Source organism: Protomyctophum bolini (genome assembly GCF_963924005.1).
Source record: "Protomyctophum bolini genome assembly, chromosome: 2".
Taxonomy (NCBI): Eukaryota; Metazoa; Chordata; class Actinopteri; order Myctophiformes; family Myctophidae; genus Protomyctophum; species Protomyctophum bolini.
In genome coordinates this window covers 15,455,467-15,471,855 of record NC_137863.1, presented here as the reverse complement: position 1 = coordinate 15,471,855, position 16,389 = coordinate 15,455,467, and the positions used below count along the sequence as shown (strand labels likewise).

Here is a 16,389-nt window from a genome sequence, read left to right as displayed (position 1 = left end):
ATACACACCCGTTTTGTGGGGGGGGGGGGGGGGGGGGGGGAGTGTGTGAGGGCAAAGTTTCACGACACACACACACACACACACACACACACAATTATATAGTTATAGTATACACGTAGCTCTTCACAGGTTCAAAACGATGGACACAACCGGTGGTGGTTCTGGGATCGGAGTGGAGCCGACAGAAAAGAAAGAAAATGTACCCACGCATGTTTTCACCTCGATGAATCGATGAAGTAATCCATTCCATGACCATGATTATGATGATCACTAAAACCATTGATTTGAGTCCACGGAGGTTTTGCGTTGCGTGCGTGCATAGCCTATATTTCGCTGCAGTAATCTGATCTGATCACAGGTCCGCTTACAGCAGCACTTGATCAAATTCCTAGCAGCCCGAGCCCCCTGATGGTCTCTCATTTATTTTAGTCCTTTATAAATCTGCCCACCCTTATTATTATTTCAGTATTCCCCCGATTTCACACTTAAAATAAAACAACTTTAGACCCCATACAGCACGCTTTGTGTTCACCTCAACTCCTCAAGCATATTCACTGTCCCGCTGATCCGCCTATCGGTCTCACCCAAATATGGAGTTCCACATTGACTTCATCAATATGAAATCACCAGCATGATGTCAAAGATCCTCAGGGAAGCCACACCATTTTTAGACCATGTGGGCTGAAATGTGCACAATGCACATCCTAGCTCCTTCCTAGGCTGCAATACCGTAGCGTAGCTACCACATTCTTGTATGTGGTTTCCACTGCATCTCACCACATAAACACTTCTCCACCCGGTCCCATGACATTTAAAGGGGCTAAAGACATCTACCTTTGCCGGGACAGAAACGTCTACATTTTCCATAGTGGGTTACAGACTGTGGTTGGCGGTGAGTGCTTCACAGGAAAATCTTCAAAACCAGATGGAGTCTGTCCCATGCAAAACATGCGGGGAAGGGAGAGAGGGGGTGGTCTGGGAGACCGAGCACTGGCATTTTTGGTGGTAATCCATCCGTAGATTGGTGGGCGGACGAGAGGGTGTGGAAAAATGAGGGTGTTAATGGCACGGCAGCACATACTCTCTGTGTTCGCACTAGTCATCTGACTAACGCTACTGTTTATCCCTGGGCAGGAGAGCTCATGCTGCTGATGTGCTAATAGTGCTTGAGACATGTGCTAGCGCTTGGGAGAGCTTCCTGTTGAACATCCCTGAGAGAGAGAGAGAGAGAGAGAGATATATATATATATATATATATATTATTTTATAGTATGTAGCTGTTTCATAACCTTGTGTAGCCTGGCTTGGCCATACTAATATCACATTGCGTGGATATTAGTATAGAACAATGCGGGCAAAAGTTTTTTCACTGGCAAAAACAATCCTCCTGGCCACTGCAAGGCTAAACCTTGTGTTGTGTGTCCAAAACCATTCCTTTTTTATTGTGTTAAAAACATTGTAAAATAGTGAAAATAGACATCATGTGAGCTTGTAGATCTGCACTTTTGTGCGACACTGTTGTAGGATGAAGTAGGCCATGAATTTACAAATGAAAACTTTGAAATATGAAGATATGAGGTATCTGCCTGATGGCAACAAGATATACAATGACTAAATTCGTCCTCACTGTTCTCCTGCCTGGTTGAGTTGAGAGACACTGTCTTAAGAAAGGAGGCAGCGAAAGGATTGGGGCCCCACTGACTCACCACTGACTACATACTCACTGTATAATGTGTCATAGATAATTATCTGTGCAATGGGTTTCTCTCTCTCCCCAGACCAGTCCTGTGAGTATACTTCCCCGGGGCTACTTTCGACACTTTCAGGAGCTCTTTCTCACACACACACACACACACACACACACACACACACACACACACACACACACACACACACACACACAGTACAACGTATGATTGATGAGCCTTATTTGAAGGTTTGCAGGAAGTCATTCGCTTAAGTTGTCATTTTGTCTGTGCTAGCCCAGTTTTGACAGGCGGTGATGGGTACACTTTGAGAAGCTTTATGAGTAATTACCAGGGCCAAAACAGCAGCAGCAAGCCTGTCTGCACAGCTTTCAACAAGCTCTTAATTATTACATTAATGAGGGGCACACGGCCGAAGGGTTAGCAATTAAACAAGTTCCTTTTTGCAGATGTCTTTATTTATGATTCAAAGAAGGTCACAGTTTTTCTTTCTTTAGTAGTGATTGGGAGGGTAAAAAAAACACTGGTCCCAACAAGCTTGACGTCTTAATTATGTTTTTTATTCAGATCCCCATTAGCTGCCACTAAAGTAACAGCTACTCTTCCTGGGGTTCACAACAAACATAACAATACATATAACACAACAGAATGAAAACATTCCTTTCCTCTAGTGCCATTCTTACACCTCATCCTGACTGCCAGTGAGTGAGCCATGATCCATCTGATATCGTGTCAGTGAGAAACTGATATGGAGTGTCGGCCATAGCACTGCGACATTTCCTGAACCAATCAAATTAACTAATGAATAACTATTGAGAGGAAAGGAATGTCTCTGCTTCATGAAGCTACATCACGGTGCGCGCATGCTTACACACACGCACGCGCGCGCATGGTCTCATTCAGATATTTCCTGCACTATGCCATTTCACCATCACTTTCAATACAACTTTGGACGATTCAAAATAGCTGTATTAAAGGAGTGGAAGGAGATGGTGCCGCTGCTTGCATCCCTGGAAGTGAGAATGGGGTGGCCACGCCAGACTTAATTAGCATAATGTTAGGCCCGGTAGGGTCGAGTTCTGGCAGAATTTGAGAACTCGAGTCAGTGTGGAACTCATATTTGGACAGGACTCAAAATATATGTATATTCACAATATGTGAAAGGAATATTATAATATATATTGAGGAATTTGGCCTACTTGCAGCGTGCACAAGAAAGTTGCTGCTGATGGGCAGTGTTCGTGGGATTAGCCGCAGACAGATGGACATCCATTGTCCAAATACCAAAAATAATAACATCGAGAGGATGAAGACATTGTAGGGTAACTGGACTGGGGTACGTATGGGGTTCTGGTGGCAAGCATCTTAACCACTGCATCAACTGTCATTACCTTCTGCGTCCTTTTCTTGTCCCCAGCATACACCCAGCTTCAACCCCACTCCCTGGTCCACAAACCGCAGCAGTTTGTGGTGCAACCATGTCAAGCTTCGCTCAGGACCCAGGGACAGCTGCTGCAAACGGCCTCCATCCAGCCATCGCAGCACCCAGTCCCAGTGCTGCCCAAACCTGCACCCCACCAGCCATCAGCACCTAGCCAGCAAGCCACCATCTTCCACTCCACAATCAGCCCCCACGCCCTCCACTCCACCCTGTGTCACGCCAAGGCCCAGCCCGTCCAGCTTACGGCCATCAACCTTCAGATACAGCCGACGGTAAATAGTTACTCACCACAACCACAAGTGTAACATGTGATGATCCAATATACATTTTGGGACTGCATCCATACTGCATACAGCATTAGCGCACTGGTGGAATTCAATTAGATTGCATAATCGGTCTGAGGTCCAGGGAAGGCCACTATACAGTACCATCACAGGTAAACCGGTGTTTAAATGCTGTGATCGGCCGATACCTGTATTCTGTATTCTGAATTGTATCTCATACAAACAAATGCAAAAAAATTGGGCTCTTTAGATGGTTATCCATAGACTGTTAAATGATCTGTTTGGGGGTCTGCTAAAAGAAAATGTCAACTGCCAATTAGTCTCACGCAGCCAGGCGATCTGAAAATCCCCGCCTACCGATGCATCTGGTCACATATAAATTAAATGTAATTCGGTGGAACCATTGCAAAGGTTAGAGCGTCCCCTAAAATTGCGATGTGATACGATTAGATTCTAAAGCAGTGGTAATACGTTTTTAGCAGAGGTTTTCTCTGGTGTGCTATAGCCCCTACATTAAATAGACGGTTGGAAGAGAACTCTGTTCGTCTGGCTACGTGAGACTTAACGGTTGATCTGTCTTTGCATCATATTCTGGGATAATTTATCTTTACATGTGTTCTTCCACTGGCCTTTTGTTTACTGTGACGCATGCCTAGGCCTCTCGACTGCTCCAGGACAATAAAGATAAGCCAACCTCACTGGTGGTCCGAGAAACGTGTTCCACCCCCGCTCCACAGCCGCCGCTGCCGCCACAGCAGCAACAACAGCAACAACAACAGCAGCTGCAACAACGGCAGCAGCTGCAACAACAACAACAACAGCAACAACAACAACAACAACAACAACAACAACAGCAACAACAGCAGCAGCTGCAACAACAGCAGCTGCTGCAACAACAGCAGCAGCAGCAGAAGCAGCAGCCGACACCTTCTCCACCACAACCTCCAAAGCCTATAGAACTGCCCAAGGTTGACCCAGCCACACCAGCTGTACAGCCACAAGGTAACACATCAGCATTCATGGTTTTCTACTAAGTATATAGAATGCCGGAATGAAACGTACCGCTGCCTCCCATCATGTCCAAACTCAAGCAGTATACTTTTACAGTTGGTGCAATGGCTTTTCTATTGACTCAAGCATTCCAAGTGGTAACTTGCACACTACCAAGAAACGAGTATGGATTACACATGCTGTGCAGCACTGAGCACTGTCTTGCCTATGGGTTTGTACTGTGTAACACACTGTATAGTTTGATGTGGGAATCAAACCTGTGACCAGTGACTAATTTAGGCTGCCCATCTAGGGCCAGGTTCGGCTTGAGGTTACGTCCTGTTAAAGAACAGCTTTTCCTTTCTGCCTACACCAAGTGCTTGCTCTTTGGGGAATTGTTTCTGTAAGATTATTGTCTTGAGACAACTTGCTGTGATTTGACATAAATATGATGAATTGATTAAATTTTTACTAGTGTGATTTGGCAATGGCATATGTCTTCTGTGACAATATATATATTTAATGTATTACCGGTATTTATAAAAAATCTACCGTATATATATTTTTTACGATTAAATCCATTTATTCGATTAACTGTAGCTCCCCTATAAGTGTAGGCTATTGAAATGCCCAAGCAAGGCATATTCAAGTTGTACAACGAGGATACATACCCTGAAGAACTGTGCCGTTTTATAGACTGCAAACTGCAAGTATCAGTACCAAAATGCCAAGACATTTTGCAGAGTCAGTAGAACTTATTTTTACATTGCTGCATTTCTTGCTTATTATGCACATTTGTTAGACTCGTTGGCTCAGATAATGGGATTACAACGTGTTTTTGTGTGACTTGTCTTATGCAAAGACAGTGTGGCAGAGATAAGGTAGTGTAAATTACGGAATTTCGATACTTTTACAGAGTACAAGCGGATATTGTCCATTTTAGGAGAAGAAAGCATGTTTCTACTGTGACTTTGTCTGTCCTTCAGACTGTTGGCCAGGTATAGGCCTACTCTATTTCTTGTCAAATAGAGGCCCGCCCATAGCTGTGCCCCTGCTTCTGCTTCTCTTGCTAGAACACAAATGCTCATCACTGAAACAGAACCACCACAAAAGGCTCTGGTCAGGCTCTGCCAGTGGGCCTAATGAGCCAAAGTCCTCTCACCTGTGCAATTTCCAGCCTCTGCCTCAGCCCTGGCAACCCCACACCTGCAAATTGATTACTTAACCACTCCTACTGGTCAGTTTGCACTCTTCAGACACAGGCAAACACAGAGATCTCCATGTGGGACCCTATTTTTTACAGTCTATGTGTGGGACACAGACAGATAGTTAAAACGGGTGCTATGAAGTTGACAACGGGATATTATTAGTTTGGAACCAAATGGACCCTTATGGGTCTGTAACTGTACAAATTAACCCTAACGAGTCCATTTGGTTACATTTGTACAATCTCAGAGTTGGGGGGTCCCAGAGATAGAAATGCCATTAAATGGGGGTCCATAGCCTATTGCATATCAAACTGTAGCCCCTCTCGGAACCCTCCATAAAGCTTTTATGAAATGTGGACTTAGCTTCTTAAAAATGTCAGAAACTTTACTACCATTGGGTTCTGCTTGTGGGGCTAATCAAACTGAAGGTGCTTGAAATTAAAATGGTTGAGAATCACTGCTAGAGCCGTAAAGATGTTCTCTTATGGGGGACCCTAGCATATCTTTTCAAATTGGGGTCCGCGGGCTAATTGGTGACAATTTGGGGGTCCTTGACATGAAAACCACTGGTCTATAGACTATAATAATACACAACACAACACGCTTGGCAGATCGCCTGTTTTCAGCGCGCGACACCGTCGTGCGTCGAAATATTATGAGCCAATCGCAGCACGGCCGTTCCTCCGGGCTATGGGATCATTGGAGTGGAGTCTGTTCGGGGGTTGGGGGGGGGGTTCAAAGTGTGTTTGTGTACTTGTGTAGTGTACAATGTGTAGGCCTGGTCTGGTCCAACCCTCTACTCTATGGGTCCAACGCACTGGACCAGGGTCGGGATATTCAAAGTGGTCCCGTCACCCGTGGTCGACGTTAGCATCTGGCCGGGGCTGGAGAAGGGCTGGAGTCGCTCTCCAGTCTCCAACCTGAGCCTGGGAGGGGATCATAGTTAGTTATTATGGAGTTGACTGCCGTCTGACTGGAAGAAGTGTGTCTGAAATTGTTCAATGTGACTGCCTGTCGGCTGTCGCCGTATATTTATATGCGTCACTGCGTGTGCGTGTCAAAACAAGTTCACGTTTATTGGAATGGATACAAAATTACAAACCACAAGTAGGTGAGCGACACATGTTTGGTCGCTCAAAGAAACGGGAGGTTCGAACGGTGAGAATACTTTTGATTTACTCAACTCGGGGTTTCGCTGTTGTGTATTTACATTCGTGTTTAGTATTATGATCGCGAAGAGAGACGCTGCCTGTGATTGTGCGAGGAGGGACGCGTCAATGAATCAACTTGATAAACTTGTATCCCGTCTAATGTGATGAATAGTCATATGCGTATATAATTTGCTCGTCGTCAAACCGAGAAGCCCTGGCATAACCGCTTCTGGACTGGCAGGTGCATTCGTGCGAGCTATATCATATTATTGATGCATCGTTGCTATTAATACGATGTGTCTGTATCTGGTCTGTTACACTTCGTTATAGACGAAAAACAATCTAGGTCCACACTAATTATCCATAATGTATAAATGATGGATAAGGGGTCAGGACAACTAAGCCTTTTCGTGGAGGGGTCAGAATACATTTAGGACTTGGACTGTTATTCGTATAGTACTCTTGTCCATTCAGAAATAACAGAACCTTTCACCAGGTGGCAGGCAGAATATAAGCACTAATATTACATTACATTGTAATAATATGAATTCCTCACAGAATAAATGGTAGCCTCATACCTTGGGCTTGGTTATTTTTTGATGAGAGATTTTGATGTGTTTTGATCTATGTCAGTGGTTCTCAAAGTGGGGGATCCCCGGGGTTCCTTGTGAAGTTCCAAATGGACCCTTTCAGGTCTGTAACTCTGAACCAAATGGACCCTTATCAATGTGTACACAATCAGAGTTATGGGCGTCCTTGAAATGATTGAGAATTATTGAAAATTTGAGAACCACCACTGAAAAGAGATGTCGTGTGCTCATTTCCCTCTTAAGGACCAGTCACTCCCAAGAGGCTGAGCACCACACCCGGGACCCCCCCACCTCCAGCCATGACCTCAGGAAATGAGAGCGAGGCGCCAAGTGTGCCAGGCAGTGCACCCCAGAATGGAGAGAACAAGCCACCCCAGGCTATTGTCAAACCGCAAGTCCTCACTCATGTCATCGAGGGCTTTGTCATCCAGGAAGGAGCTGAGCCCTTCCCTGTGTGTGTAAGTAGCTATCTCTGCCTCTACCCTATAGCATATTCTCCCCTTCTCACTTAGGTGGGGGGGGGGGGGGGGGGGGGGGGGTGTGTGTGTGTGTGTGTGTGTGTGTGTGTGTGTGTGTGTGTGTGTGTGTCAGTCATTGACCTGCCATGTTTATTAGTAAGCAAACATTGTCATGTACACTTTAACTAGACTCACTGTCCCAGTGGTAGTGAGTGACCGCCATAAGTTTCGGAGCTGCTGCTGTTTGAAATGGTCATTAATAAATAATTACATGGAGGTTGAACTCCATGTAATTAATGTAAATAGTTTTTTTTCTTCTTTTTTAGCCCAGCTTTTGGTATCTGTGCACAAACTTTGTCCTACACAAGCATTTAAATCCCACTGACAATGAATGGACAATTTTGAGTGTTTGTGTAAACACAAACATTGCATAACACAAACATTGAGGACGCAAATTCTGATGAGATGATGATGTATGATGAATGATCGTCCCTCACTTCACACAGGTGTGATTTCTTAAATGAATATCCACCCATCAATTTACTAATTACTTCTTCGCTTTATTAAACAAATGTATTGAAAACCACAATTAAATCAAAGGATTATTGTTAGATATTGGACGTTTCTCTTTGTTCACATGCTAGTCCTAGCTAACCTTAACCATTAGCAAAAAAGTTTACATTAAACTATGAAAGGTTGCAAGCAATACAATTATATAATACTTGAACTGCTAGTTGTAATTTTTATTTGGACTTACTGCCTCCTACTGGATATCTGTTGCAAATGCAATAATGCATACTACCTTCAGTTATTGTAGTAAACACTGGTGCGCCTTGGAAAGTCTGGTAACGCGAGGTTGACCTGTGCGTCTTCTCTTGAATCTAAGGGGGAGCAAATGGTTTTAACTCTGGGGGTTACCTGGAACAACATATTTTTAGTTGGGGGTCCGGCAGCCAAATACATATAATATTTGGGCGTCCTTCACATGAAAAGGTTTGAGCACCACTGACATAGAAACACACGTTTTTCAGAAAACTGTTAAAGTCGTTCCTGAACATCTATTCTGCACTTGGACTGACTGGGTCAGCATGAAATCCCCTTGTATTAGGGTGAGATCAGTCTGTCGCTGACTATACTCCTCTGTTCTGCTAAAGCAGAGGTGTCAAATTGACCACCGACAGACAACATGAGAAAAAGAAAATAACTAATACCAACATTTATTTATGTAAGCCCTCTGATGCCACCCTCACCGCTTTCTGCTCGCTGTTTGTACCAGTCTCCTCCTCTCTGATTGTATTTTGCATAACAATAGACGGCAGTTACCTCAGTGGTCTCCCAACATAGTCCTTGCCAGCATAAATTACTTCATCAGACACGGTATAAACACACAGAGGATATTCTGGTAGGTGGGTATAAAACTGAGACTGTATTCTGCTGTGGTTCAAAATCCTGTCCAAAAATGAAAGGTTGATGTAGGAGGCCACATTCCATGATATTTTGGAAATGAGAGCTCAGTGTCCTGTTGGCAAAAGGATGTTGACTGTTGGCAAAAGGAATACTGTAACATCAAACAACACAGACGTAACACTGAGAAGAATATGCAAGAGCACTGAATACTCCTGTACCTTGTTCAATCATTTCATATGAAGAATAAAAAACGCATTGTTCTGTGAAATATTTTGTAGTTATAGGAGCCAGGGACAGTATTCTACATTTATGTCTGCTAATGTTGGATTTCAAATGGTTTATAGGGCTCTCAAAAGGTTTATTAATAATATAGGGCTTGTTTTTTTTCCATCTCTCATCACAGATTTCTTGTATAATACCAATCGAAGTAATCTTCAAATTAAACGAAATAAAGTAAGAGACTAGTTATAGCAGAGAATTCGTGACAGCTGTGGGAGGATGCACGATTGCACGCGATTCCATTCACTCAGGCATATTTTGTTGGGGTTGTAGGAGTATCACTCATTTTATTTTCCCCATGGTCATCTGAAGGTGGAGCGTCTTCCCATCCTGATAGACAGCCCAAAGAAGTTGGACCATCAGCTGTCCTCTGACCCTGACAAGACCCCGGTCAGCAACGCAGCCAACACTACCGACTCTGAGCCTGAGGACGTCAGTCAGCCTGGTAACAACGAACTAAATGCATTTAACAAATTTACAGAAATACTAGTGTACATTTATTTTCCCATAAGAATGTCAAGATCACTTGAGGATATGCTGGTAAACTGGGTATTTTAGATTAAGCTACAAAATGTGATTTAATTATATTCCAAAATGTGTTAATGATGGTAGTGTAAATGTGAATCCCACCAGAGAAAGAACAAGACGATGAACCCAAGCTGACGTGTGAATACTGCGGCTGGGTCGATTTTGCCTTCAAGTTCAAGGGTTCTAAAAGATTCTGCTCAATGGTGTGTGCAAAGAGGTAAGTGATCTTCGGTTTTACAGTCAGTCCTTTCCTGGAAATATGCTTACAGGATGGAGATGAATAATGCCCTAATAACCATGGATGTTTTGTCTATGAAACAGGTACAATGTGGGCTGCACAAAGCGAATAGGCCTTTTCCGTCCAGAGAGGAGTAAGCCTAACAATCGTTTCAGAAGAAGAGCACCGGGCCGCCCCAGTGCCGAGGCCAAGAAACAGGTAAAAATCACACCTGTGTGAACCAAGTGGTGCAACCCCTCCTCTCTCTCTCTCTCTCTCTCTCTCTCTCTCTCTCTCACACAGCACTACCCCTCTCTGTTTCTGGCACCCCCTACTGGTATTAATAAATGCACGCACGCAGCATTACCCCGTGTTCCAATTTCAGGCATGCCACACCACTCGTGCTCATGACCACTAATACAAACGGGTAGGTACACGGATATTGCTGGTTGTAGGAGTGGTTGCACCACTCAAAAATAAAATTGTAGAGGTGCATTGGCACTGCCCTCACTTAGATTCAATTTTGAATCATTATGTCACATTGCTGCATTGCATTGCATTGATGCACGACCGAATTTTGATGCATTGCTGAATCGATTCATTTTGACACCACTACTATGTACATCGTTAAAAGCTCAAACAACAAACAAATGACTGTAGTTTGTGAAATCCAAACTGCATGAAGAGGGGTTTGCCCATTATTAAAGTTCACCCTTTTTACTAAAAAATATATGTTAATGAGATTTAGAACACTTTCCTGGTGTGTAATATGTGGTTTTAGATATTTTAGATTTTAACAGTGAGCCCAGTGTCTCTGATGTCATGGACACAGGGCTCACTTACTAACTCGACTACATGCTGTCTCAGTAGGACAGCCCTCCCCCTATCCACTAGGAGGAGCAGTGCACCATGACATCGGAGACACTGGGCTCACTGCTAAAATCAAAAATATCTAAATCCAAAAGACCCCCATGGAAGTGTTCTAGGTCTTTTAAACGTCATTAACTATTCTTTTTTGCAAGTGTCCCTTTAAGATGTTAAGTTCACTGCATTCATTGCATTGCAACCAATTTCTCAGACCCCTTTAATGCAACTGGTTTGGTCTTATCACCAGGCCAGCCTTAAATAGGCTGGCAGGTTTATTAGGTGAGCAATTGTGTGTACAAGAGCCTCAAAGTTACTGTCCAGACCAAATGCTAATTGTCCCTGGCTATAGAAGTTTTCATAGAGGATAGAGAATAATGTTTTAGAACTTTGAATTTGAAGTCCACTGTCAATTCTTCAAATTAATTCCACAAAAAATAATTGTCCAAATAATTAGTCAACAGCAGTTGACTAATGCTGTGTTACTGCTATAACACCTGCTTTCTTTTATATCCAATCCAATCCAATTTTATTTATAGAGCACATTTAAAACAACAAAGTTGACCAAAGTGCTGTACAATTAGGCAAAGCAAAACATAATACAATGCAATACAGTAATCAAACAATAAAATCTTAAAATGGATTCTAAAACGTACTGGGAGCCAGTGGAGTGCTGCTAAAATGGGCGTGATGTGTTCATATTTCCGGGTTCCTGTTAAAAGTCGTGCGGCAGCATTTTGAACAAATAGTATAGTATCTAATTCTTGCCTACATCATGGCTGACTTGCCCTCTGTCTCTCTCGCTGGTCTTGATGGTATGTTCCAGAAACTGTCTCCCTCGGCACAGCAGACCCAGGGTGGAGGCTCTGTGTCTTCCCCTCAGCCCTCACAGCCCAGTCAGGGGGAGTCCAGCCCATGTTCAGACATGTCCAGCTATGAGGAGCCACCTTCTCCCCTGTCTGCAGCCAGCTCAGGGCCCACAGCTCCAGCTCCAGCCCTAGCATCAGTGCAGGTACCTGTTCACCGGCAGCCAAGCAGGGCATCTGACCAGGACGGCTGTGCGGGTGGCGGTGTTAGAGATGTGCCTAGTCTCTCTCAGCACTTCGCACGGAATGACCCCACCAAGTGGAACGTGGAAGAAGTTTACGAGTTCATCCGTTCTTTACCAGGTCAGTGTTGTGAATCATGACTTCCCGGTTCAAGGATTTTATTGTCCTAAAAGGGAAACCGTTTGAGCTAGTACTTTAAAAACATTTGTCAACTTTTGCTCACAATAAACAGGATATACACACTAGTGCTGTCAGTTTTCCTCTATAATCCCATTTTAATTTCAATGCTTTATTATTTTGAATATTTTAACCATATTGATTGAAAAATGCACATACCCAAAAATTTGCTGGCCTTCGTTGAACAGCTTGTATTAGCCCAAACATTAGACTCGTAGAGGGTTTTTTTTCTCGATTCTGACGAATCTCTCTACGAGAGTCTAAATGGAGCTACACCCAAATATGGTCGCGCAGAGCAACGTTTGTGCCTCAAAATCACTCTTACCTTGTACAAATGCAAAATCTAAGCTGATTTTATACCTTTATACCAGGTTGCCAGGAGATAGCAGATGAGTTCCGCTCTCAGGAGATAGATGGACAGGCATTGCTCTTGTTAAAGGAGGACCACCTCATGAGCGCCATGAACATTAAACTGGGACCTGCACTCAAGATCTTTGCACGCATCAACATGCTAAAAGACTCTTAGCCATGAAGTGTGTGTGTGTGTGTGTGTGTGTGTGTGTGTGTGTGTGTGTGTGTGTGTGTGTGTGTGTGTGTGTGTGTGTGCGCGTATGATATGAGTGAGAAGTCCATCACCATAGCACTGATGACCACCTTACCTCTGCACTAGGATCTCATGATTGCTCACCCCAACTTTTAGATCAGTTCCTTTGGCAGGCTATTGGACACAATTGTACAACAAGTCCGAAATGGGAGGCATGCGTTTATTTCGGACGTGCAGAGAAGTTGATGGGCGATTACACAAGCGTATTTTCACTGGCGCATGCTCATTACGTGCATACGCCCGCGGGCAACTAGACCTGGATTGTGGAGAGCTTGTTTCACGCTACGCGTCCCGCGCCCCCTCATGAGCAGACCTGTCGCTGATCCAGGCGACAACACCTTGCTCCCTGTCTGAAAGCTCCTTAAGCCAGTGACATGAAGATACAATGATACATTTGACATTTGTAGCTGCTACAAAAGCTACAACAGCTATAAAGCTACAAATAAAGGTTGAGCTGGTTTCAACTTCAGCTACAAAGATGCAAAGCTACAAATTTGCTCTGTAGCTTTGGATCTTTGTTTCATTTCTATCTGCCAGTGAATGCAGCATACGTACATGTGTCAAAGGGCACTACTTGTGTTCTCTGGAGTGCCAAGGTGGAGAGCTGCAAAAAAATACATTCATGATGACATGAAATGTGGGTACATCTGAAATTCTGAATGACTTGCATATTTTATATTATTATTATTATTATATTATATTATTATACATGTTAGTTTTGGGTTGTTTTGTCATGTCAGCAATGTGTGTACTTGAGAGGGAGAGTGTGTAAAACTGACAAAAAAGGCCTGTATGTTGCCATTCTTTAATAGATGGTTATTTTTGCTTTGTTTTCCACTATCAAGCAAAGCGTTTCCCTGTGCTGAGAAACGGTTGAGGCAGCTTCTTTTCACATCGATTTCTCTCTTCAGTTAGTTTAAAATATGTTTTCTGTCCCTGAATTGATTCATGAAAATGCATACCGGTAGCTTATTTATAGCCAATCCCAATTTTTCACAGATATAAGACGTATTCGATTAAGTTACACTAAGCACTCCGGTGGTTTGATACTCACAGTACCACTTTTAGCACTTATGTAATCATTGATTTTATTCTTTCTAAAGAGCTAGACCTGGAGATCAATGAAAACCTGTGTCCCAGAGGTTTGCTGTATGTACCTACGAGTCAAAGGTCTGTATATACTATTGAGAGGTGGAAAAAAAGACTGTTAAACATGAGTCATGAGTCTGACAAGACTACCTGTGAGGAATTATATGCCATTTCCTTTTCCTTAAGTTATCTTTTTTAATGCTATTAATGGTGTTTATTTTGAATTATGCAATTATGTAAATCACTCATTCTTGAGATGAGGGACAAAAGTGGAAAAAACATGTCCCACACATAAGAGCCTTATTTTATGTAAAAAATAAATTAATTCATAAAAATAAAAGCACTTGCAAAGTTAAGTGTAATACAGTTGTGTATTATTATGCCCTTAATTTCATTATAATTGTTTTCATATTCCATCTGAATTAGTTAAAAGCAGGCCCTGTACCCAAAAAGGCCTGTATTTAGCCTGTCCCCAGCAAGTGGCCACAATTTCAAACTGCCAAAAAAGTGTCTAATACTGTCACAATCACATAAATATACATACTACATTAAAGTAGATTGTCAACAACATAGCAAATAATATACACAGTTAATTTTAATTCATATTTTCTATTAAATATCTCATATCAAATGTTCGTCCCACGTCTCCGTCAACTCCGTCAGGTTTTTTTAAAGTCTTAAATTAATCAGAAAATATTGTCGACAGATTTAGCCTGAAGACTCCTTTTCCAAGTCCCATTTATATTTGTTGCAACAGTGGAGTACCTGGTCTGACAAGCATTCAATTGTTTGATATTTTAAACAAACAATGTTGATAACAATGTGGTCACAGCTTTTACATGTCAACTCCGTCAGGACATTATTATGATCTTTGTTAAGAATTCAAAAATAATGTTTATTATTTTAGTTTAGGGGTTAGGTTTAGCTAACAAAATTAAGCAAAAACAAAATGGCTACATTGTACTAAAGAGGGTTAAGATGAAAACAAATGCCATTTTGTCAACTCCGTCAGACGTCAACTCCGTCAGATTTTGTGTCTGACGGAGTTGACGTGTATCTGACGGAGTTGACAAAAGTGTTCCTAAAACAATAAAATTATTGTTTTTGAATAATGGGCAGTATTCTAATTTGGCACACAGTTAGAGCATGCCTTAAGGAACATTTTTGGCTATGGGGCCATCACAGATTTGTCTCGTGGTGACCATGGCAGCCATATTACAAAAGAGCCGCCACCTGATGTTATTTTACAATAACTCAAGTTCTACACCACCTAGGATCTTGATTCTGGTGACTAAGACCTCATTTTCAAGGATGAGGGATACAGTGGTACAATTTAGACTTTCCCTGTGACCATGGCAGCCATTTTTCAAAATGGCCGCCACCTGCTGTTATTTTACAATAACTCAAGTTCTACACCACCTAGGATCTTGATTCTGGTGACTAATCATACATTTTCAAGGATGTGGGGTACATTGGTAATATTTAGATTTGTCCTGTGACCATAGCAGCCATTTTTTTTTCAAAATGGCCGCCACCTGCTGTTATTTTACAATAACTCAAGTTTTAGACCACCTAGGATCTTGATTTTGGCGACTAATCATACATTTTAAAAGATGAGAAATACAGTGGTACTATTTAGATTTGTCCTGTGACCATGGCAGCCATTGTTTTTCAAAATGACCACCAACCTGCTGTTATTTTACCAATAACTCAAGTTTTAGACCACCAAGGATCTTGATTCTGGCGACTAATCATTACATTTTCAAGGATGATCTTTCTCTGGGAGAGGTAAGGGCTTATTTCAGGTGCAGGTTGAGTTTCTACTGACAGGACATTAAAAGGAGGTGGGCTTTCTGGCCTTTGACTTGCCCCTTTCAGGTACAGATGCACAGTTTGACTTCACTGGCCACTGCAGGGAACTGTGGGGGAGAAACTTTGGTCTCTTGACACCCCGATTAGGTTCAGGGTTTTTTTTGGTGGAGACTTGCCTTTCATGACATCTTTGCTGCAGCAGTTGATCTCCTTATTGCCAGTGGTGGCACACTCTGGGTCTCTGGGGCATTGTATCTTGGTGGCCTCCTGCCAGTGTTTCTCCATCCTTCTCCTGAGCTCTGTGTTCTGGGGCTCTGTTATAGTCAACTTACATTGTCTTGGCTGGAGATTGCTTTCCTGCAGGGTCCAGCCCAGTCTTGTGCAGATGGCTGCTGGCCCACCTGGAGGCCCCAACCTCACTTGTTCGGTTGGTGTGATTAGGTGGGGTGGTCTTCCCCAATCAGGATGAGGGGTTTGACCCTTTCAAACGGCAGTCTGGCCAAGTGTCTGTATTTAGTTGTGAGTTTAGATACAG

At 42.9% G+C, this 16,389-nt stretch overlaps 1 protein-coding gene across 2 annotated transcripts in view; it reads left to right on the top strand.

Annotated features, from left to right (window-relative positions):
• Positions 1 to 13,343, top strand: part of phc2b (polyhomeotic homolog 2b) — a 38,889-nt gene extending 25,546 nt beyond the window's left edge. For both annotated transcript variants that reach the window (XM_080787396.1, XM_080787397.1), the window contains exons 8-15: positions 3,124 to 3,419; positions 4,088 to 4,433; positions 7,614 to 7,828; positions 9,827 to 9,959; positions 10,148 to 10,259; positions 10,364 to 10,478; positions 11,950 to 12,292; positions 12,721 to 13,343. In XM_080787396.1, the coding sequence (XP_080643522.1) occupies positions 3,124 to 3,419; positions 4,088 to 4,433; positions 7,614 to 7,828; positions 9,827 to 9,959; positions 10,148 to 10,259; positions 10,364 to 10,478; positions 11,950 to 12,292; positions 12,721 to 12,875 (1,715 nt within the window). In that variant the 3' untranslated portion in view covers positions 12,876 to 13,343. The remainder of the gene's footprint in view (positions 1 to 3,123; positions 3,420 to 4,087; positions 4,434 to 7,613; positions 7,829 to 9,826; positions 9,960 to 10,147; positions 10,260 to 10,363; positions 10,479 to 11,949; positions 12,293 to 12,720) is intronic.
• Positions 13,344 to 16,389: the final 3,046 nt, after the last annotated feature.